The sequence below is a fragment of the Schistocerca piceifrons genome, chromosome 7 (genome assembly GCF_021461385.2).
Source record: "Schistocerca piceifrons isolate TAMUIC-IGC-003096 chromosome 7, iqSchPice1.1, whole genome shotgun sequence".
NCBI classification, from domain to species: domain Eukaryota; kingdom Metazoa; phylum Arthropoda; class Insecta; order Orthoptera; family Acrididae; genus Schistocerca; species Schistocerca piceifrons.
The window spans coordinates 78,229,089-78,252,413 of record NC_060144.1 but is presented as its reverse complement, the minus strand read 5'-3'; the positions used below and the strand labels follow the sequence as shown (position 1 = coordinate 78,252,413).

At 43.3% G+C, this 23,325-nt stretch overlaps 1 protein-coding gene across 1 annotated transcript in view; it reads right to left on the bottom strand.

Moving 5' to 3' along the window:
• Positions 1 to 23,325, bottom strand: part of LOC124805440 (myrosinase 1-like) — a 53,796-nt gene that overhangs the window by 5,389 nt on the left and 25,082 nt on the right. Inside the window, exons 6-10 of the mRNA XM_047266001.1 lie at positions 19,595 to 19,689; positions 18,461 to 18,608; positions 9,190 to 9,305; positions 3,357 to 3,491; positions 3,158 to 3,264 (exon numbers count right to left, since the gene is read on the bottom strand). Coding sequence (XP_047121957.1) covers positions 3,158 to 3,264; positions 3,357 to 3,491; positions 9,190 to 9,305; positions 18,461 to 18,608; positions 19,595 to 19,689 — 601 coding nt within the window. The remainder of the gene's footprint in view (positions 1 to 3,157; positions 3,265 to 3,356; positions 3,492 to 9,189; positions 9,306 to 18,460; positions 18,609 to 19,594; positions 19,690 to 23,325) is intronic.

The following is a 23,325-nucleotide window of genomic DNA, read 5'->3' as shown; positions in this document are numbered from 1 at the left end:
GGGCAGCTGTACCTGTACACGCCATCCAAGCTCTGTTTGACTCAATGCCCATGCGTATCAAGGCCGCTATTACGGCCAGAGGTGGTTGTTCTGGGTACTGATTTGTCAGGATCTATGCACCCAAATTGCGTGAAAATGTAATCACATGTCAGTTCTAGTATAATATTTTTGTCCAATGATTACCCGTTTATCATCTGCATTTCTTCTTGGTGTAGCAATTTTAATGGCCATTACACCACACTGGCACTGCAACTGTCACCGCTGCATGGACTACCGCAGGACACCTTCTTCCACAATACAAACTCCTGCTCACGCCCCATTCCATTTCTGTTTCGCATCTAAGCTTGTTTCAATATTGCGAAAACTCTCCAGTATTGAATAGTACCTTACCAATGAACGAAATGGGGTTAATGCTGCCTGTATCTGAGATGTAGGGGATACATTAATCCTATACAGTTGAAGTACAATATCGTGGACGCACTGCTGTGTCAAGACGGTCACCGTTTACAATCAAAGGGGCCTGCTTTAAATGAAGAGCCCTCGGAACTCCTGGTTGTCGGGGCGTATAGAGGCCGACAGTCAAGTTGGTATCCCACCACTGTGAAAGGCGCCTCGAGACATGTTTTCGCTGGTCAGCGGAGCTCACTTCTAAGTGATACCCATCAATTAAAGTTATTCTGCTCCTCTCAATGAGATTCCACGCCGAAGGCTTGTCAGGAGACGCCTCGTACAGCGCTGAGTTACCAGTCTGACTGTAGCCTGCCACACGACCTGACAACCGAGAGTAATGGTCTGCGTTGCCATTTGGTTTCGTAGGAGGACTTCTTTGGTAATCATCGGCGGCACCCTCACAGCACAGCGGTACGTCGATGATATTCAGCGCCGAGTCTTGTTGCCGTTCATGGCAAACGATCCTGGGCTTTCATTTCAGCAAGATAATGCCTACCCGCACGTGGCGAGAGTTTCTTCTTCTTGTCTTTGTGTTTGCGAAACCCTACACTGGCCAGCGAAAACGCCACATTTCTCTCCAATGGAGAGCGGTTGAAGCATTACGGAGAGGGCTCTCCAACCGCCTCTGGATTTTGATGGCGTAACGCGCCAATTGTTAGAATTTGGCACCATATCCATCAGGAGGACATCCAACAACACTGCCAATCGATTCCAAGCTGAATAACTGCTTGTATAAGATCCAGAAGTGCACCAAAGTGTTGTTGGCTTCTTGAGTTCATGAAGCTCGTTCTCATAAATAAATCATACAATTTTTATGAAATGTTTAGCATTTGTTTGTCTGTACATCAACATTATACCTACTGATTTCCGTCCGATTATTCCATCGTGGTGCGATGTTCTTTTCTTTGTCTTAGATTCTATTTTTGTATTTCAGTGCCTTTTTCTTTGAACGTTCAGTCGTGTAAAACTCATTATGTTTCCACAGTGTATTCGAAATTGACCTTAACCTTATAGTTTTCACTGTGCCGATGTATCTGGTGTTCACCCTGTGCCACTAAGCCACCATAATGTCGACCAGGGCTAGTCACTGCACAACATGACAGAGCCCTTAACTTATCTCCACATCAGAAAGAAATCCATTGAAGTCTGCTAGACAATGGTCTGCACAGCTTCGAGGTTACTGGGCAGTCGCAGTTTGCCTAAGAACTGTATATTAGAGCAGTTGACTTATGTTCCAGGTTCTCTGTTTCGCTCGCATGCTATAGTGAAACACCTGTTTATGATGGAGTCAGCAACGTCAATGAATGAAAGGAAATATGTTCTCTCACAGAACCTAGCTACAGTTTGCAAGATCTCACTCTTCGCTCATTGTTATTTGGTTCTAGAAAGATGGAGCAACAACAGGGAACTGTCACTACCAAAATGAAGATTAACATTAGACGAGATGGCGGAGAAAAGAAGCAAAACGGTATAGGCGGGAAAGCTAAAATATTGTTAACTACAAGTTGTTGCACAAGAGGTGTTTAAATAAAGGAGCTGCAATAACGAACCCAGGAGATGTATTAGAATCAGGCTTGTGGTCAGAATTTTTCAGAAGACGTATGACTGATATAAAGGAATATTTAGAGCTATACTTTGATTCAGCCAAGATGCTGGACGAATAAGTACTTGCGCTTCACATTTGGAATGAGGCTGCGTGTTTGAAATTTCTGAAGAGATATTGAGGAGATGAGTTTCTACGAAACCGATAAAGAAAACAGAACTAGTAAAAAAATCACATTGCCTTGCTGGTTGCGTCGCACTAAGCACAAGGACAACGTTACCAAAGAATCGACTGTTACAAACACATCTTATGCAAGCATAAATTCTAGATGGAGTTGGGTGTAGTTTGAGATCCAAGTTTTGAACCAATCTTGATGTTGCTCGCAGGTGATACAGAAGAAGTAGTTGTTTTAGTGTTAGCACTCTGCTGCAGTTGTATGCAGTCAGGATTAAGGTACATTTACAATAACATAACATAGTTGAGGAACTGTCAGGAAGAAAAGTGGAACCGCCTGTTAACCTCGAAAGTACCCCTCAGAGGACTTTTTACCATGACAACGTTTTCAATCCTTAAATAACTGGTTCGTTGTTTCTTTCTCAGCAGTCTGTTGTACGCCATAATTGCACTATCTGAGAAATTCAACCGTTTAATTTTCGAACCTAACGTAACGAGACTATACGCCTCAAATACTTAGCTGATAGTAAGCAATGTTCCGTCAGTCCATGGGTTAAGATACTCAGTCACTTTAATTAATGTACTTGTTGTCGTAACACGTTTTTGGAAGCCTGATTGACTTGTATCCCACTGATAAATATTAAGAAATTCCAGTGTCTGTTCCTGAGCATGATATGAAGTGTTTGTCAACATTGACAATATTCTGATCAGCCAGTAAAAGTATGGTGATTTTCGGTTATTATTATTCGGCGTAGGTCGAATTAAGCATTTTTTCCACTCAAAAGAATTTGTATGGCCAACAAGAGTGAAATACAACGCCTCCTTAAGAACTGAAATAATTATTTGGCTCATGGTTTCAATCAAGCTAATTTTCATTTCATCATTTCCTATTGCCTCTGAAGAGATCCTCATGATGATTAAATTGCTTCAGATTTCTTTCTCTTCAACAGCAATAGACAAAATGGAGCAAGAACATGCACAAGGACTCACGTGAAACCACTGTTCCATTCTAGGTTGTCCATGAGACTCCAGGCAGTGTAGCCAATTACTGGAACGCCATCGATGTTGACAGCTTGCAGAAGCGCCGTCAAGTAAGACTGCAATCAATATTTAACAAATTTAAAGATCTGGCTTTATGGAGATAAGCACCTAATGTTATCAATATTTGAAAGCAATAATCGGAACTCACCGTAAGGTAATTCATTCTATCTGTGTCATTGATACCTCCACCATTTGCCAAGCCGTTTTCGGTCACAATGATAGGATAACCTGGGTATTCATTGGCAATCCAGTTCAGTAAGTTGCGGAATGCCCAAGGAAATTGCTGGAACAGGAAAAAATGACTATACATATGTAACGTAGGATTGAATATAAGAGCACGGAAGCAAAGTTATCTTAGAAGATCAGATATGAATGCTCAGGACAAGTGAGACATGGCTACAAACTGGTTTAAGAACTCTAGAAAACACTATAGAGGATACAGTGTGAAATCTCTCTTTCCCTTCCCGTCTTGGAAAACTGAATGCAAAATGCAGAGAAAGTTCATATGTCTCCTGATGACAAATTTTTAGTGAAACCATTGCAATCCAAGGAAGAGATAAACACAGGTGTCTTTCAGGGCAGTGTACTGGGTCCAGTTCTGTTCTAAACACATACATCAATTGAATCGTTTATTGCACTTTTGGACACTACGTGAGTTATTCATATTGTCGCGATTATAAAGGGAATAGCTATAGTTTTATGTAGAAAGAAGACGTCTACTGTATGCCGGCCGAAGTGGCCGTGCGGTTAAAGGCGCTGCAGTCTGGAACCGCAAGACCGCTACGGTCGCAGGTTCGAATCCTGCCTCGGGCATGGATGTTTGTGATGTCCTTAGGTTAGTTAGGTTTAACTAGTTCTAAGTTCTAGGGGACTAATGACCTCAGCAGTTGAGTCCCATAGTGCTCAGAGCCATTTGAACCATTCTACTGTATATCCCTGGCCTACAGACAGACACTTCTCCTGGAGAAGTGCTGTTTCTGCTTTAAATATGTGCACGAGATGTCAATACAAGAAGCATTCTACAATAGACAACTCACCGCTAATTTTGTCAGTATTCACTACATGAGGGACAATACCGCAATATATACATGGGCGTCAAAAAATATTTTCATACTCTGAGGAGTAAGTTGGTGACTCTGTATTTAAAAGGCCCACTCTCACCAAGTGTTCTTTTCTCTTGCCAATAATCAGGTTTCTGTCACACACGAACCAGTCTTAGTGTTGTCAGAAGATGCGAATAATGTCGTTTCCGCTTCACAACAATGCAACTAGTCCATACGACATACTCCGCCGACAGTCGTCTGCCTGCAGAACAGGTTCATCAAGAAAAAACGCAGACAACGCCAATTGCTACTTATTTCGACATTCCATTCGTGGAATTTTTGTGTATGTTGTTTTCCATTACGCACTGAGCCAGAACTAGCTCTCAGCACATGAGGTTATCCGCTAACACTGGAACACTTCCTACCCTACATAAAAAGGTTGAATTTTGAATACTACACACAACTTGCGATGGAAATGTACCTGAGAACTTCAGAAGGGAAGTTCGTATCACGCTAAGAGCATTGCAAAATTAGAGTGCGAAATGTCAGTACAAGGTACACGCTCCGGGTTTCCTGCAGATAATTTTGCTGCGGTACGGATCGAAATGGTGCAACAACTAGAAACGTACTTCAGAGGTGTAAAAAATGAAAACCAGCGTATGGCATCGTTGCCCCCGAGGCCCCTATTTGGTGACGTTTGACCGCCAAGTGCACCTTTTATTTCATTCGACGCCACATTGGCCGACTCGCAAGCCGGTAATGAGGATGAAATGATGATGAAGACAACACCCAGTTCACCAGCGGAGAAAGTTTCCAACCCGAACGGGAATTGAACCCTGGTCCGCTTGCATCGGAGGCAAGAATGGTACCACTCAGCCAAGCAGCGGACTATTTCTGTTGCGGGAACATCTAAATTGCACGTAGATGTTTGAGCCGGATTGCTGATAGCCATCAGCGATCGGCTAGTTTATCTTTCCTATTTACAGCTACCGATCTTTGGCAGAGAGGTTAGGGACCGTAGGGGGAGAGTCATAGGAGGGATGTGGAGCAGAGAGCCGCGTCTCGGCTGTCAATGCGAACGGTGAAGCAGTGAGTTCTGCATAGGCTTGGCACTTGATAGCGTGTAGGTTGCACGGCGTGTACTTTAGCGCGAAGTAGTGGCCTGTGTGAGGAAGAAAACACGCCCGGCCTTGCTGGAGAGGAACGAGTACGCCGTACGTCGCTACTTGTGAAGGTTTCAGTACGGGCTGTTGGCACAGTACAACGTGCTAGTTGCAACCCGTAAGGAATTATGGAATGACGGCCTCGGTGTTTCTGTGAGACGCACAGGCGAGATACGTTAGAGGCTATCCATTCCGGTTTTGCTAGATCAGCATTGAAATCAGCAGTTTACTGCTACGGTGAGCATAATTAAGCTTGTACAGACTAATGCGGAAGTGTGTGGCACCTACTCAAGATTCTTCCGCTATCGCCAGCTGTTCTAGTTAGTCGTTACGCAACTTGAATTGCCTGTTTGTACATCTTGATCTGATCTCTGTGTCGCCTCAATCCGCCCTTTCCTATATTAAGATATTTTATGCTCTGTTACGCTAAAAACTTCACGGGGAGAGTGTTTCTTGTGTACGGTTGGTCTGGCGTGTTAGTATCTCACGTGTGTTTGTTTAATTGTCGGCTGGGGTCGCGAACTGTATTCAGTAACAAAATGTTTCCTTGCGGTGCCAGCTCATTAATGTGGGGCCAACATCGGTTTAGGTTCTCATTTCTGTTATTATTGTATTTAATTGTTAGTACCGGTCGGTAATTGAATGTTTTAGTCTGTTGTAGACTTGTGGACACTCCCACTTTAAACTGGTGGTTCGCGAGCCGGATGTAGTGCACCGGCCATGTCATGTATGAGCGAAATGTGAAGCATATCCCTCCAATTTGGACTTGAGAACCAAATCTTCAGTTATTTTATTGCCGATAGTAATTATAATCTGAGGAAATTCTGAAGTCCACCTGCTACTGTGATTCGTTTGTTAAACCTTTTCCTTCTGTTTAAAGTGCCTAAATGTCTTGTTAATTATTCAGTCAACTGCCTTGTTGTTAAATATCGTATGGTTAAGATAGTACTTCAGGCCCGTTAATTTTTCAAGTACCAGTTAATTATTGAATTTTTAATCGCATTTCTTTAATAACCCTTTCAGGCGTTATTGGTTGTTGTTTGTTGTTCGTTAAAATCAGCCCTTCTGACGTTTACTTTGATATACTTCCCTTCAGTCTGTCGCCGGCCGGTGTGGCTGAGCTTTTCTAGGCACTTCAGTCTGCTACGGTCACAGGTTCGAATCCTGCCTCGGGTTCAAAATGGCTCTGAGCACTATGGGACTTAACATCTTAGGTCATCAGTCCCCTAGAACTTAGAACTACTTAAATCTAACTAAACTAAGGACATCACACACATCCATGCCCGAGGCAGGATTCGAACCTGCGACCGTAGCAGTCCCGCCGTTCCGGACTGCAGTGCCTAGAACCGCACGGCCACCGCGGCCGGCCCTGCCTCGGGCATGGATGTGTGTGATCTCCTTAGGTTAGTTAGATTTAAGTAGTTCTAAGTTCTAGGAGACTGATGACCTCAGATGTTGAGTCCCATAGTGCTCAGAGCCATTTGACCCTTCAGGCTGTGTGGGAAAAATTTTATCTGGCTAGGTTGTTACCAGTGTTGTTAAAATAACTTATAAATCGTTAAAGATCACTTGCTGGTACTGTCAAGGCTATCTTAATGTTAAATAAAAATTGTTCTGAGCACTATGGGACTTAATATCTGAGGTCATCAGTCCCCTGGAACTTAGAACTACTTAAACCTAACTAACCTAAGGACATGACACACATCCATGCCCGAGGTAGGATTCGAACCTGCGACCGCAGCCGTCGCGCTGTTCCGGACTGAAGCGCCTATAACCGCTTGGCCTCCACGGCCGGCTGTTAAATAAAGTTTGCGTTACCTACCCATCAACTACGCGCAAATGAACAAAAACCAGCTCAGTCCTTCCTTTGGTTATTTGGACTTGTTGCACCGGGTTGGATACCTATCCGGGTCTATCAATGTTCTTGCTGTATATAACCCGTATGCAATGTAGCGTGAAATGGTGCCAACGATTAAACCAAGGACGCAGGGATGTGGATGTCGCTCATCGGGGGGGGGGGGGGGGGGGGGGGGTACAAACCCTGCATCATACGACCTTTTCGGCTAGATGAAAGAACACCTAGGGGGGAAAAGAATTTCTAACATTCACACAGCTTTTCTCGAATGGCTTTGTTACCAAGGAGTGGATCCTTTCGTCGAGGAACTGAATGATTGGTAGGACGTTCCGACACTTGTTTACACAAAATCGGTGACTGTATTGATGAAAAGTGTCATGTATCTGTGTCACCTTTAAGTGTAGTTCAGCATTCAGTAAAAGTTACTTGGCCTACCACAATAAAGTGCGACTTACAGGGGATAGGCGAAATAATGTGAACAGTTGTAGTAATGGGATGGCTGTGTTTGACGGCCAGCAACACAGGTAAGGCATGTGTCGCGCTGGACTGCACGTGTTCATTACGGAGTAGGCATCAGTGCAGGTTGTTTACTCGTAGTGCACACTTCGTATTTGCGTTCAGAGGCCGAGGTCGACGTGCGATGAAAGACCTAAGAGAGTTCCAAAAAGGGCAGATTGTGGGAGCCCGATTACGTAGAGCATCAGTAACCAAGGAAGCCAACTTATTGAATGAAACTTCCTGGCAGATCAAAACTGTGTGCCGGACCGAGACTTTATCGACAGTCATGACAGCCTACACAAAATATGGAAAGACATCATCGTGTAAATGTAATAGTGGGCGCAAATCAAAACTAAATGAGAGACAGTCGTACGCTAACACGAATTGTGTCAAAACAACAACGGCGGCTAAAGTGACCGCAGAGCTCCATAGCCATCTTCGAGGCCCCGTATCTATCGAGTCCATAAAGCGAATATTCATGGACGGCCTGCTATACCCAAAGCATTAGTGACAACAACCAAAGCAAAGAAGCCTATAACATGGTGTCAGGAGCATAAATCCTGGACGGTTGATCAATGGAAAAAACATCACATGGTCCGACGAGTCAACGTCGGACCGGGCTTACGTCTGGAGAACGCCAAAGGACGCCTAAAATCCTGATTGCTTGATTCCATCGGTTAAGCAGGGAGGTGGAAGTGTGACGGTGCGGGCAGCCATATCATCGTATTCTACAGCTCCCATCATTACTCTCAAAGGCCGTGTTACAGCGAACTATTATGTGAATATTACAGGTGATCAGGAGCACCCTATGACTCAAATGATGCCATATTTCAGGACGATAATGCACCAATTCGCACAGCCAGGACTACAATCGTGGTATGAGGAGCATGCAACTCAACTGCAGTGTCTTCTTTGGCCAGTACAGTTCTCGGAGTTGAACATTATCGAATCCTTGTAGGCAGTGTCGGAGCGCAGACTCCGGAGCAGATTTCCGCCTCCCTCGTTACTACAGAAGTTAGAAGAGGTTCTGATCGAAGAGTGGCATAACATTCCACTAGAGGCTATACAATCACTGTACGCCAGTATTCCAATAAGAATCGCAGCTGCATTATGGGCAAAAGGGAGTCCAACCTCTTGTTGATAAACCATTCCCAAGTACAGGTATTCACATTATTTTACCTATCCTCTCTACTTGGTGAGGTCCTTCGTACTTGACTATACCAGTAAATAAGAAATGTGTGCCCTATAGCTACCATACTGAATTGTGTGACATGTCATCAATGCATATTGATGACAAGCAGCATCTACACAGTAATTGCTGTCGTGTATAAAGTACTTCAACTGATCTAAATACCACTTTAAATTATTTATCGTCGCACATTTAGTAGAATACTTAGTGTCAGACTTCCACAGGTAACGTACCCCAACGTTGACGCTGACGACGCCGGAATCTCTTTTCTTGGATGGAGATACTCCAGATTCACCTGACGTCACAATGGTTGTGAAATAATGGTTAACTCCGAAAAAGTCAGACGAACCTGTAACAGAGGTTTGTTGCTGTCAGATGTATACATTACGGAAGAAATAATTACGCAAAAAGTATAACGAATTAATCTACGGATAATTACAGAGCCTAAAACATTGCAGGTAATGCTTGTAAATAACAAATAGTTTCAAAACCGTGGAATGAAGCCGCATAAAAAACACATAGGTACAATTCAAATGAAACTTTACTGACGTGGTAACGTCGTGCGATAGCGGAACGCACATATACAGATGGCAGTAGCGTCCCGTACACAACGTATAAAAGTGTAGCTCAATGGCGGCGCTACTTTTTGTACTCAATTGATTCATGTAAAAAGGTTTTCGACGTGATTGTGGAAGCACGGCAGGAATTAACAAATCTTTAATGCGGGATGGTAGTTGGAGCTAGACGCATAGGGCATTCAGTTTCCTAAATCGTCAGGGAATTCATTATTCTGAGATCCACAGTGGCAAGAGAGTGTGGAGAATAACAAATTTCAGGCCCTACCTCTCACCACGGTCAGCATACTGGCCAACGGTCTTCATTTTCCGACCGAGAGCAGAGGCGTTTGCGTAGTGTTATCAGTGCTAAAAGATAAGCAACGCTGCGTGAAAAAACCATAGAAACCAATGTGAGACGTACGAAGAACGTATACGTTAGGACAGTCGGCGAAATTTGGCGTTTATAGGCCATGGCGTCAGACGATCGACGCGAGTGTCTTTGCTAACAGCACGATATGGTCTGCAGCGCCTCTCCTGGGGTCTTGATCATATCGGTTGGATCATAGACGACTGGAAAACTGTGTCCTGGTGTGATAAGTCCCGATTTCAGTTGGTAAGAGTTGATGGTAAGGTTTCAGTGTGGCGCAGATTCCACGAAGCAATGGACCCCTGTTGTCAACAAGATACTGTGCAAGCTACATCTACATTTATACTCCGCAAGCCACCCAACGGTGTTTGGCGGAGGGCACTTTACGTGCCACTGTCATTACCTCCCTTTCCTGTTCCAGTCCCGTATGGTTCGCGGGAAGAACGACTGTCTGAAAGCGTCCGTGCGCGCTCTAATCTCTCTAATTTTACATTCGTGATCTCCTCGGGAGGTATAAGTAGGGGGAAGCAATATATTCGATACCTCATTCAGAAACGCACCCTCTCGAAACCTGGCGAGCAAGCTACACCGCGGTGCAGAGCGCCTCTCTTGCAGAGTCTGCCACTTGAGTTTATTAAACATCTCCGTAACGCTATCACGCTTACCAGATAACCCTGTGACGAAACGCGCCGCTCTTCTTTCGATCTTCTCTATCTCCTCTGTCAACCCGACCTAGTATGGATCCCAACTGATGAGCAATACTCAAGTATACGTCGAACGAGTGATTTGTAAGGCACCTCCTTTGTCGATGGACTACATTTTCTAAGGAGTCTCCCAATGAATCTCAACCTGGCACCCGCCTTACTAACAATTAATTTTATATGATCATTCCACTTCAAATCGTTCCGTACGCATACTCCCAGATATTTTACATAAGTAACTGCTACTAGTGTTTGTTCTGCTATCATATAATCATACAATAAAGGATCCTTCTTTCTATGCATTCGCAATACATTACATTTGTCTATGTTAAGGGTCACTTGCCACTCCCTGCACCAAGTGCCTATCCGCTGCAGATCTTCCTGCATTTTGCTGCAATTTTCTAATGCTGCAACTTCTCTGTATACTACAGCCTCATCCGCGACAAGCCGCATGGAACTTCCGACACTATCTACTACGTAATTTATATATATTTTGAAAAGCAATGGTTCCATAACACTCCCCTGCGGCACGCCAGAGGTTACTTCAACGTCTGTAGACGTCTCTCCATTGAGAACAACATGCTGTGTTTTGTTTGCTAAAAACTCTCCAACTAAGACTATAACATACTGAGGAAATTTACGTGAAATTTATTCCAGATTTTCTCTCAGTTGTTTTGCCACTAATGCTGCTGAGTCGGGAGGTCGGGAGCCAATTATTAACCTAGCCCGGTTGTTAAGTGTAACCTCCATCCATAATAATTCACAGGAACTATCCACTTCTATTTCACTACAGGATAAGCTACTACTAACAGCGACGAACACGCCACCACCGATTGCATGCAATCTATCGTTTCTAAACACCGTCTGTGCCTTTGTAAAAATTTCGGCAGAATTTATCTTTGGCTTCAGCCAGCTTTCCGTACCTATAACGATTTCAGCTTCGGTGCTTTCTATCAGCGCTTGAAGTTCCGGTACTTTACCAATGCAGCTTCGACAGTTTACAATTACAATACCGATTGCTGCTTGGCACCCGCATGTCCTAACTTTGCCCCACACCCTTTGAGGCTGTTGCCCTTTCTGTACTTGCCCGAGGCCATCTAACCTAAAAAAAACCGCCCAGTCCACGCCACACAACCACTGCTACACGTGTAGCCGCTTGTTGCGTGTGGTGGACTCCTGACCTATCCAGCAGAACCCGAAACCCCACCACCCTATGGCGCAAATCGAGGAATCTGCAGCCCACACGGTCGCAGAACCGTCTCAGCCTCTGATTCAGACCCTCCACTCGGCTCTGTACCAAAGGTCCGCAGTCAGTCCTGTCGACGATGCTGCAGATGGTGAGCTCTGCTTTCATCCCGCTAGCGAGACTAGCAGTCTTCACCAAATCAGATAGCCGCCGGAAGCCAGAGAAGATTTCCTCCGATCCATAGCGACACACATCATTGGTGCCGACATGAGCGACCACCTGCAGATGGGTGCACCCTGTACCCTTCATGTCATCCGGAAGGACCCTTTCCACATCTGGAATGACTCCCCCCGGTATGCACACGGAGTTCACATTGGTTTTCTTCCCCTCTCTTGCTGCCATATCCCTAAGGGGCCCCATTACGCGCCTGACGTTGGAGCTCCCAACTACCAGTAAGCCCACCCTCTGCGACCGCCCGGATCTTGCAGACTGAGAGGCAACCTCTGGAACAGGACAAACAGCCATGTCCGGCCGAAGATCAGTATCAGCCTGAGACAGAGCCTGAAACCGGTTCGTCAGACAAACTGGAGAGGCCTTCCGTTCAGCCCTCTGGAATGTCTTTCGCCCCCTGCCACACCTCGAGACGACCTACCACTCTACCACAGGTGAGGGATCAGCCTCAATGTGGGCAGTATCCCGGGCAGCCACAGCCGTAGTCCGATCGGGGGATGTGTGGGACGAGCTGGCCGTCCCCGACAAACCCCCATCCGGACCCCCACAGTAATGCCCATTGGCAACAGCCTCAAGCTGTGTGACCGAAGCCAACACTGCCGGAAGCTGGGAGTGAAGGGATGCCAACTCAGCCTGCATCCGAACACAGCAGTCGCAGTCCCTATCCATGCTAAATGCTGTTGTGCAAAGAACGTCTAAACTAATCTACAGAGAGCACAAACAATTCGACACAAAATTTAAATAGTGCCTAGTAAATGCAGTAATGCTGCTACCTGCGCACTGCTGACACACTGCTCGGCGGCAGAAGGCTAACTGTTGGGGTGCATTTCCAGTACAGCTGGAGAGCCTCTGCAATGATTTTTGAGTTTAAGGGGAACGAGAAGAGAGCTGAGGCGAGAAAGGCGTGAATGGGAACTTTGATTGTGGAGGAAATCGTGCTAGGGTAGTCCATGCAGTTATGCAAAGGCACTGTGTGAGGATGACGTAGTGGTTAGCGCATCTGCCTTGTAAGCAGAATACCCAGGTTCGAATCCTGGCCTTGGTATAAATTTTCATTCGTCGCCTCAGTCCGCATATGTGCATAATCTTAAAGTAACATGTAGTAACATGTAATAATTCTGACTGTTGATCAAAAATATGTACGAGGACCACTATTAGCAAAAACCTTTTACATGTAAAGATATTTGATATCTTAATATTCATTATTACACGACAGTGCTTTTAACTTATTTTGGTGGGACCTAAATAAACTTTATTATAGTGGATTGGAAACGCATTTGGACTGTCTTAAATAGCATTGCAAAAAAAATCACGTCTCAAAATCATCACAATAGTGCAAAAAGCTTTCTACTAGAGCACTGTGCTGAATTTTATTACGAAATGTGATTTTCCAATGTATTTCCCTTCAATGCTTAATTTAAATATGTGTATTTCTTTGAAAGTAAGGCAACCATTCAATAACTGGTAAACTTCGTAACTCTGTCGTCTTTCGGATTATCGTTGGCAATTCGCTTTTTACGCCAAAATTCGGACAGATTTTATGAAACACCCATTTGAAGAAGATTGGATACGCTGTTCAATCTACCAGTAGACCTAATACGGTCATTTCAAGGATATACTACCGGCGCATCGTCACCAGCGGCAGGAAGAATGGTCTGTGTGGGAAGCTGACCATCAAGCTGGCGAACACCACTGCGACGTCCTTCGTACATTTAGCTTCTCCGATGTAGTGATACGCTTGACAATGAACTTAATTATATACCTATTTCTTGTCGTCCTTGGAACAGCACCAGTTCATGGCCACTACCAGAACTTACACACTCCGAGGTGTGCTCTATCCTTTTGGAAAGGAATGGAATTGCTAAGCCGTTTCACACAGTAAGCAATCGTCTCTACACGATGAATTTGTCCTCCAGGCACTCACTACGAAACAGAATTAAAAAAACAACCGCAGAACCACGTCGAGTGAAGAATGTAAGCAAGAGAAAACCTGAAATCGAATCTGGATCAGTGGTATCAGAATCACAGGCGATTGTGTGGTTCTTGCGGTGCCTGACGATCGTCGTAAAGAGGATGGAGGCGACCGTGTTCCAACGAATGTGTCAGACATTCAGTGCCACTTGTTCAGCTGGGAGGCAGGTCAGCCATGTTTTTGGTCAGTATAATGCTGATCGGTAAGTTGGTAGCCATGTAGCACAGCTGTCTACGCATAACATACGCAATACATACAAGTTATGGGCCAACAGTATTTGTCATATCTGGTTCATTTCAGTTGGGTTGGTGGACAAGACATAAACGCAAGTTCTCTGTCATGCTCCTTAAACCACAGTAGCACGATTATGACCTAATGAAATGGCAGATATCCTGCTGGAGATTTTGTCGCTTTCAGGAAAAACATCACGCATGCAAGGATGTGTGTAGTCTGTAATAACGTTCACGCAGTACACAACTGTTATGCTGCCTCCAATTACTATCACATGTCCCACGGAAGCCCCGGTAAATGTCCTCGATAGCTCGAGGTGCATTCAAGTTCTAAGGCCTCCGATTTTTTTTCTCCGGACTGGAAAGAGATAGAAACATGCGCATTGTTTTAAAATGAGGCCGCGTTCATTGTCAATACATCCCAGAGATGGCAGCACCGTATGGCAGATGGAATTTTACCGCCAGCGGCGAGAATGAGAACTGTTTTAAATACTTAAAATGGCGACATTTTCCTTACTTGAACAGCGTGCAATCATTCGTTTTCTGAATTTGCGTGGTGTGAAACCAACTGAAATTCATCGAAAGCTGAAGGAGACATGTGGTGATGGAGTTATGGATGTGTCGAAAGTGCGTTCGTGGGTGCGACAGTTTAATGAAGGCAGAACATCGTGTGACAACAAACCGAAACAACCTCGGGCTCGCACAAGCCGGTCTGACGACATGATCGAGAAAGTGGAGAGAATTGTTTTGGGGGATCGCCGAATGACTGTTGAACAGATCGCCTCCAGAGTTGGCATTTCTGTGGGTTCTGTGTACACAATCCTGCATGACGACCTGAAAATGCGAAAAGTGTCATTCAGGTGGGTGCCACGAATGCTGACGGACGACCACGTGGCTGCCCGTGTGGCATGTTGCCAAGCAATGTTGACGTGCAACGACAGCATGAATGGGACTTTCTTTTCGTCGGTTGTGACAATGGATGAGACGTGGATGCCATTTTTCAATCCAGAAACAAAGCACCAGTCAGCTCAATGGAAGCACACAGATTCACCGCCACCAAAAAAATTTCGGGTAACCGCCAGTGCTGAAAAAATGATGGTGTCCATGTTCTGGGACAGCGAGGGCGTAATCCTTACCCATTGCGTTCCAAAGGGCACTACGGTAACAGGTGCATCCTACGAAAATGTTTTGAAGAACAAATTCCTTCCTGTACTGCAACAACAACGTCCGGGAAGGGCTGTGCGTGTGCTGTTTCACCAAGACAACGCACCCTCACATCGAGCTAACGTTACGCAACAGTTTCTTCGTGATAACAACTTTGAAGTGATTCATCATGCTCTCTACTCACCTGACCTGGCTGCTAGTGACTTTTGGCTTTTTCCAACAATGAAAGACACTCTCCGTGGCCGCACATTCACCAGCCATGCTGCTATTGCCTCAGCGATTTTCCAGTGGTCAAAACAGACTCCTAAAGAAGCCTTCGCCACTGCCATGGAATCATGGCGTCAGCGTTGTGAAAAATGGGTACGTCTGCAGGGCGATTACGTTGAGAAGTAACTCCAGTTTCATCGATTTCGGGTGAGTAGTTAATTAGAAAAAAAATCGGAGGCCTTAGAACTTGAATGCACCTCGTATAATAAGACTGTCCCCAGCAGCCTGCATCTGTAGCGCAGTTCACGTTTCGAGTGGCTTTTCATCTGGACAGTGACGTATCCAGACACGATCATCGACCTGGTGTAACGATAAACTTGATTCTTCAGAGCAAAGGGAGACATTTCTGTTTATCCACGATCCAGTCTCGATGAGCCCTCGCTCAGTGCCATCGTAACTGACTATGTCGACGCTTCAAAATGGGAACACGGAAGTGTCATCTCCTGTGGAAGCCCAAACTGAACAATGTGTGCTGCAGAGTGTATTCCAAAACACTACTGTCTGAAACAGCAATGTACTTTGCCACCAAAGCTGCCACAGCCCAACACCTATTCTGCTTTATAGAGGAGGCAAGCCCTTCGTCTTCTACATTCTGTGACGAGGCAGGCACGTCCAGACCTCTCTCGTCTATTACTGGTTTCACCATACTCCAACCACTTTCCACAGATTCCAGATCGCAAACTGTCGACGAGTTTTGCTGTTTACGAGATCCTCGTTCTAGGCACCAGGCCATAGCTTTCTGCTCTTTGCCACAGTCACTTACGACAGAGAATTTTGTAGACCATATCACCGCTGTAGTTATTCGTCCCTACTGTTTTGTATTTTTTCCTTACCATATCACGTACCCACAGCGCACCAGGCGGCATTCGATCTCGCGGTCGGCGGTGATCATATCTTCGCTCATCAGTGTATAACTACTGTAGCTCAACTGGTCTTATAAATTCACATTTGGCTGTCACCAATCCGTATAACATTTTCTTGTGGCCTTCTACCATGTCCGTAGCAAAAGTTCCGAGACTGACGCACAAGCAAAGTCCGCATAGTAGTGGATGCTTGAACTAACAACGTTAAACAGTCCACTAGTGCGTTTTTAACAGGCAGTGTTAAGTAGTGAACATGCAGCGATTGTGTGTGAGTGTTCTTGACTTACAAAGCACAACAGAGCAACTTAAGAAAAGTGCGCGTGAAATCTGTCCCACACATCTTACTCCTGAACAAAAACAACGATGCCTTGACGTCTGCCGCTACATTGTTGAAATGCAAAATTCGGAAACAAATTTCTGGAAAAAAAGGCTCATCACATGTGATGAGAAATGGTGTTACAAATACGAATCTACCACAGAATGACAAAGTGGAAAACGTCTCACGAACCGTCACCGCTCTGACAACATAACGGCCATTCCAGCCAGTGTGACCTTCGAGTTGGAAAACATCCTAAAGAAGAACTTTACTAATAACTTCACGTCGCTGTATGGACGGTTTTTGCGTTGTACCCACTTGAGACTATGTAGAAGACCTGAAGTATTAAAATCACCATCTTAACTTTCCTCCATTTTACTGATCCCGTTTGGACTAACAGGGGTATATACTGCTCGTAAATCACAATTTTTCTGAATATTACTCGTAATATTCCATAAGACAATGAAAAAGTTTGAAAATTACCGTGTGATAATGTGCCGGCATGTAATCGGGAACTATTTGCGCTTACCCCACTTTCCGTCCGCAGCTGGTAGCTGAGTGGTCAGCGTGATGGAATGTCATACCTAATGACTTGGGTTCGATCCCCGGCGTGGGCGGCAGATTTTCTCCGCTCAGGGACTGGGTGTTATGTTCTCCTTATCATCATCATTTCATCCCCATCGACACCCAAGTAGCCGAAGTGGCGTCAACTAGAAAGACTTGCACCAGGCGAACGGGAGGCCCTAGTCACACGGCATTTTCATTTTTTTACCCCACTTTCCTATATTTTCCAACCAAATTCTAGGGTGGGGGAGGGGGTGAGTTTTCTTCCATTGATAAGTCTCACACCTCGAAATGCAGATTAATGTTTATCCCATCAATAATTAGTTGATTGGAAATGGAGCAAAGGGATAGGGATGGAAATGTCTTTTCCGATGATATATCTATCTTCAATTAGGGTGATTTAGGTAACCCTTGGATGAGGATGTGTCCCTCCTTGACCCATGGACTGACATGGGCAAGTACAGATAGCAACAACAAATACAGAGACAGGTAGTATATAAGGTAGGACAGCAGTGCAGATGTGGCAAATCACCTTAGGAGCATTCAAGTTATGTTTGCTACAACGTGAAGCGTGTACAGGCAGACACATAGCATCACATGAATTAAGTCTCTGAATGACAGTGGTCGTGCCAGTAGTGACACATTACAATATGGCTTACAAGTTAGCAGATCGAAATGTATTTTACATTTGAGGTATTATTTAGGAGTATTTTACCCCATACTTGGATCGTTAGAGAACAGAAAACTAGAAATCATATCCTAGTGTGGTCGGTGAGTGACATTTTAAGAAACTTAAACGAAGCACATGTCTCATGAACAAGAATGAAGAAAGGGGGCGTTCGAATTTAGCATACAAATATAGACTAATTGGAAGAGTGCATGCTCTGGAAGTGAAAGCAGCTGGTTATTTTGGCACTGCTGTTGAAGTACGTGAAGAAGAAGCAAGGAACAACAATTTGAACAAGAAGACAAAATGTACAAATAAAAGATTATTTTAAACTTGTTAAATCTGGCATTATGTTGGAAATATCATGGCATGTACTCTGCACTGATGAATGTAAAGGCGGTAGGACGACATAAGCTTACCTCTGAGGTATGCTATCTCTTCCTCAGTGAAAGTTGGCAACCGTGAGCGGGGTCGTCCCTCAGCTGCACTGTTGGCATCTACCCTCTGACGCACTATGGTCGGGTAATCCCCATCTTGGCTGAAGATAGGGTGTGCGTAGAGTCCAGCCTAATCAACAACAGATAAAAATAATCAGTACTTTTCCCTCATAATCAGTTTATCGATGTTCGCGGCGACATTTTGACCAGAAAACTGGTGACTGTATAATCGAAAAGTATGCAAACTGGATTTTAAATATATCTAGAGATATCAGACATAGACACAGTGCCATATTGTAGACTGTTTAACGAAGGTCCGAGTGTATTGCATCGGCTCCTAGATAAGTGAGTGGCTCCAAGACTGTTTAAGTCATACACCCCAGTGCGTTGCCCTAGACGATGAGTGTTGATCAGAGACAAAGGAATTGCCAGGAGTGCCCTTGGGAAATGTGACAGGACTGCTCTCGTCCTTTAAATACATTAACTAAATCAGGGATTGGGTGAGAGCATTCTGCAACTGTTTGCTAATGACACTGCAGTGTATGGGAAAGTGTCTAAAAGCTGAGTGCCTGCAGCTTGCTCTAAAGGTGGGGAAATGAAGAGAAGTAGGAAAACATACCTGTAATGCTTGTGTACAATAGGACAATGTACCAATGTAGTGATCCCTCTTAGTACTGCATTTAGTCTTGTAAGCAACAAATAATGTGACCGATACCTCTCGAAATTCACGCGACTAATATCAATTAGCAAAATTATTTCTCAATAATAAACGGTCGTCCGTGTGCGTAAAAAATGTTCTTTCACGTATTGCTCATCTGGACATTAATATGATTCACTTATAGGTTTCTAGGTTCAGAGTGAAAACAATGTAATCCATTAAAAGTAACCAGTAAATAAAATCTTTGCATAACTGTAGACTCTAATCCTCAACGACTATAAGAACTTTGAAGGATGTATAGCTCAGTTTTTCACAAATAATGCATGTACACTGGAGACAGGGATTTATACTTCCTCCCACAAGGTCTAAACCGTACCAGTACCTTCCTCTAGTATTCACTCCAGCATCACAGCAACTGAATGACATGAACTGAACTATGTGGCAGTTACAGTACTTACATCGAACTGAAGCCTTCTCTCTGCAGCTTCCAAGTCTTCAGTCGAATTTGAAGCTGGCTCTCTTCCCGAAATATTCAGCGTGATTCCTACGCTGCCTGTAACAGATTTTCATTCGGAAAATTAATAAAATACACTAGTAATGTTAGGCATTATTTAGTTACACAGGAGTTTAGTGTGCATTGTTTCTTCGTCGTAGCCAATAACTCCATGATCATCTACTGAAGCATACTGGCAAATGCCTCTAATATCACAAGAAGAGAAAGAGGGTTAGTTTACTACCATAAATTAGTGAGGGATGAAAGCTGATGAAATAGCTAGTTATCAGTTATCAGTAACTTCTAAAAGCATTGTACTGTCAGACAGGAAAGATCACTCCTGCTAAATAAATGGAAAAATGATTTAACGTGGAAACCTGTTCGAGGCAAAAGAAAAGAGGACATTGATATTCACTAGCAACCTACTGAATACACAATTGTGGCGATGACAGTTGTAGTTAATATATTCTACACTCCAATCAAACTGGAAGGTGACGTTACTGGAAGAGAATTGCACTCTTGTCAACATATTACTTATATTGTTTTTCAACATTACATGAGAGCCTTGTAAATGAATTGCTTTTATTATTGTTTTTGCTAGCATGGAGTTATGTACTCACCGCATTTGAAGTTTCTGTACTGCAAAGTTACATAAATATGTTCTGGAAATACGTGAAAAATTTAAATGCTGTACTCTCTTGTTAATAAATGGCAATCAATCAAAAAATCTTGTTGCTGTATATGCAGTATTTCATGTTTTGTGAAATGTGCAGTCACTTTGAAAATCGCGTCATCAAATGACTGTTAGGAAGACAATAGTTACAGAAGCGAGGGACACACACACACACACACACACACACACACACACACACACACACACACATTTATTTATTCGTTCCTAAAGTCACTCTCTTTGGGAGAGAAAAGTGTCAGTTATTCAAGAATACAAAATATCAAGAATTTGTCAGACACCATACAAATTGTAACTGAGATACAATAAAATCTAGTAGGTGCATAAGGGATACAGTGTTGATCAACATCTCATATTCCACTGATGAATTTTTTAGCAGAACAGAATACTGTATGTCTTATTATCTATGTCCTACAACACACATGCGACGTAATGCCTGATGCTGGGACAGGTCCAGTACAATACTGCGATTAATTTAAGGAAGCATCGTAAACAGTTATTCTTTGTGATGCTTGTCTACAACGGTCCAGTAATTATATTATGAACTTTAGTTGGTATAAACTAGAATTAAATATTTGTCATAAGGGGCACTGGAAAGGTTCAAAATCACAAAATGTTCAATTTTTATTTTTATGCATTTTAAAACTGTAGAGACTTTCCCTTTCAACAGATATTAATTTATTCAGTTCAGAACACTGCAGCTTTTTTAAAAGTATTTTAGAAATATATTCCGCATGGGCGTGACCCATTGTGGTACTGTTAAACTGCTGGCAAATGTTGTGCTCATGAATTTACACACTCATCACGCACATTTTAGTGATGTGAGAGAGAATCAGTGTTACAAAATAAGTGTTGCGACCAACCTGTGATAGTTCGATATATATCGCTCGCTCGAGTGTTGTGTGCTTAATGTTTATTTACTCTTTTGTAGTCCTGCAAATATTCATAGTGAATTCTGTTCATTGAATCTCTGTTTTATTGAAGAATAACCATGGTTGTACGTAAAGTGCCTAGAAATCCTATCAAGGCTTTTAAGAAAATGAGAAATGTTGGAAATCCAAAGGTAGATGCTATTTCTGTAAACAGTAAAGATGATAACCAAGTGTGTGAACCTAACTTTGCTGGTACACCTGCCCACTGCAATGAAAGTGAGTAAGAAAGTACTTCGCAGAGGAAATTTGGTTCAGTATGAATCTTTTATAAGCGAAACCAGTGGATCAAATATTTGATCTCAGCTCTCAATGGAAGTTTTGCAAACTGCGTGAGACATAGTCAGTGTAGTGAAGTCGGTCTGGAACTCCTTGTAAAAATCACGTAGGACTTGCTGGTGACATGGAAGTGAAGTGTGGTAAAAGTTCATACATGACCACCTTTTGAACAGTGTTGCAGTACCTCCAAATGAAGATAATGACAGCAAAATCCATGAACACAACATTAGGTTTGTTTTGCCTTGCGTACAATTGGTAAGGGTGCTACTGCAGGTGCAATTTTTTGTGGCACTATGTATCTTCCAAATCCCCCAACCAAGTTTACGAACTAAAATACATTTATACAGACTTGACTGCAGATTTCGATAGTACCTGGCATAAATGGGACACACATCTCTTCATAATGTAGTATCTGCCACCAGTATGTATTAAGAGGAAGTTGTAGATATAGCAGTAATATCTAAATATTGTAGGTACCCACAAAAAAATAAAGGTAAACATGAAAATAATTGCACAGCTAACTATAGTGGCAGTAGTGGAGGAATGGAAGTGGCTGGTGTTGCTAGTATATTTCAACGTTCTGTTGCGTGTGATATGGTGCGATATGTGAAGTACCTTCGTGTGTAGAAATGTGAGTGTACTGGACATGTACAGAAACGAATGAGATCAAGACTTCGGCGACAAAGCGTCGTACAAAAAACAAAAACTCGGTGATGGTAAAGGGTTGGATGGGAAGGGAAGGTACTTGGCAAAATACACAACGATTATGAGATGGCTATTAGGCAAAACACACACGGTGTCGATGAAATAAACAAGGCTGTTTGGGCTCTTTTTTTTCATACTTTTTCAACCGATGAAAATCCCCGTCATTACTTGTGTCTCAAAGGGGAAAACAGTTGGTGCAAGTACAAAAAGGGATTGTTAACTGGTGAAGTGTACACTCATAAACATAGTATGCCTCATGCTGTAGTAGAAGTGATAAAACCTATTTTCAGAGACTGAACAGCACCTAAACTGTGGAAAAAGTGTGGTCACGGAAAAACGCAAAACCCCAATTAAAGTGTAAATAGTGTCACATGGTCAAGACCTTGTTTGTTGGAACAGAGACACTTCACTGTGGTGCTTATGATGCTGTTGCTACTGTCAATGGCGGCAGCGTTGTAAGGTGCAAAGTATTTCGAAATATGGGAATGAACGATGCTTGCTTTAGACAAGCAACGACTTCGGGCTGCTAACAGGGTTTTAAGGAGCCTATAAATACAAGCCAGGGTAAACAGGAGGAGGACAAAGATTAAGCTGGAGGTGGAGGCTGCAGAAAATAATCCATCCTATGGACCTGGAATGCACTATAAAAGTATTCCAAACTTTGTCGCCCGATTCCCAATAGTTTTATTTTTTCATAAAAATTAAGTGTTTTCTCAGGATCTACCGAACAATTTGCTTCAAATTATCGGGAAATGTTACGCAGTCCCATCTGAGTCACTTAACACAGCCTTTTCCCAAAAACCTCTATATTGTTGAATTTCAACAAAAAAATGGCACGAAAAGTAGTGAATATTCATTACAATAGAAAAAATTAATCTCTAACAAGTGAATTCAAATTTTTAAAAATGCCTGTTTTACACAGTAGCCAACACTAATAAATAACCTACAAAAATTTCAACTTCCTAACTCAAATACTTTCTGAGAAAACATGTAGTTTATAAGCGCTATTGGAAAGACAGGGGTTTCCAGAGCCCCATAAAACAAGGTAAACTAGTTTTTCTAAACTTTTTTACGTCCTTGAGAGTATGATAC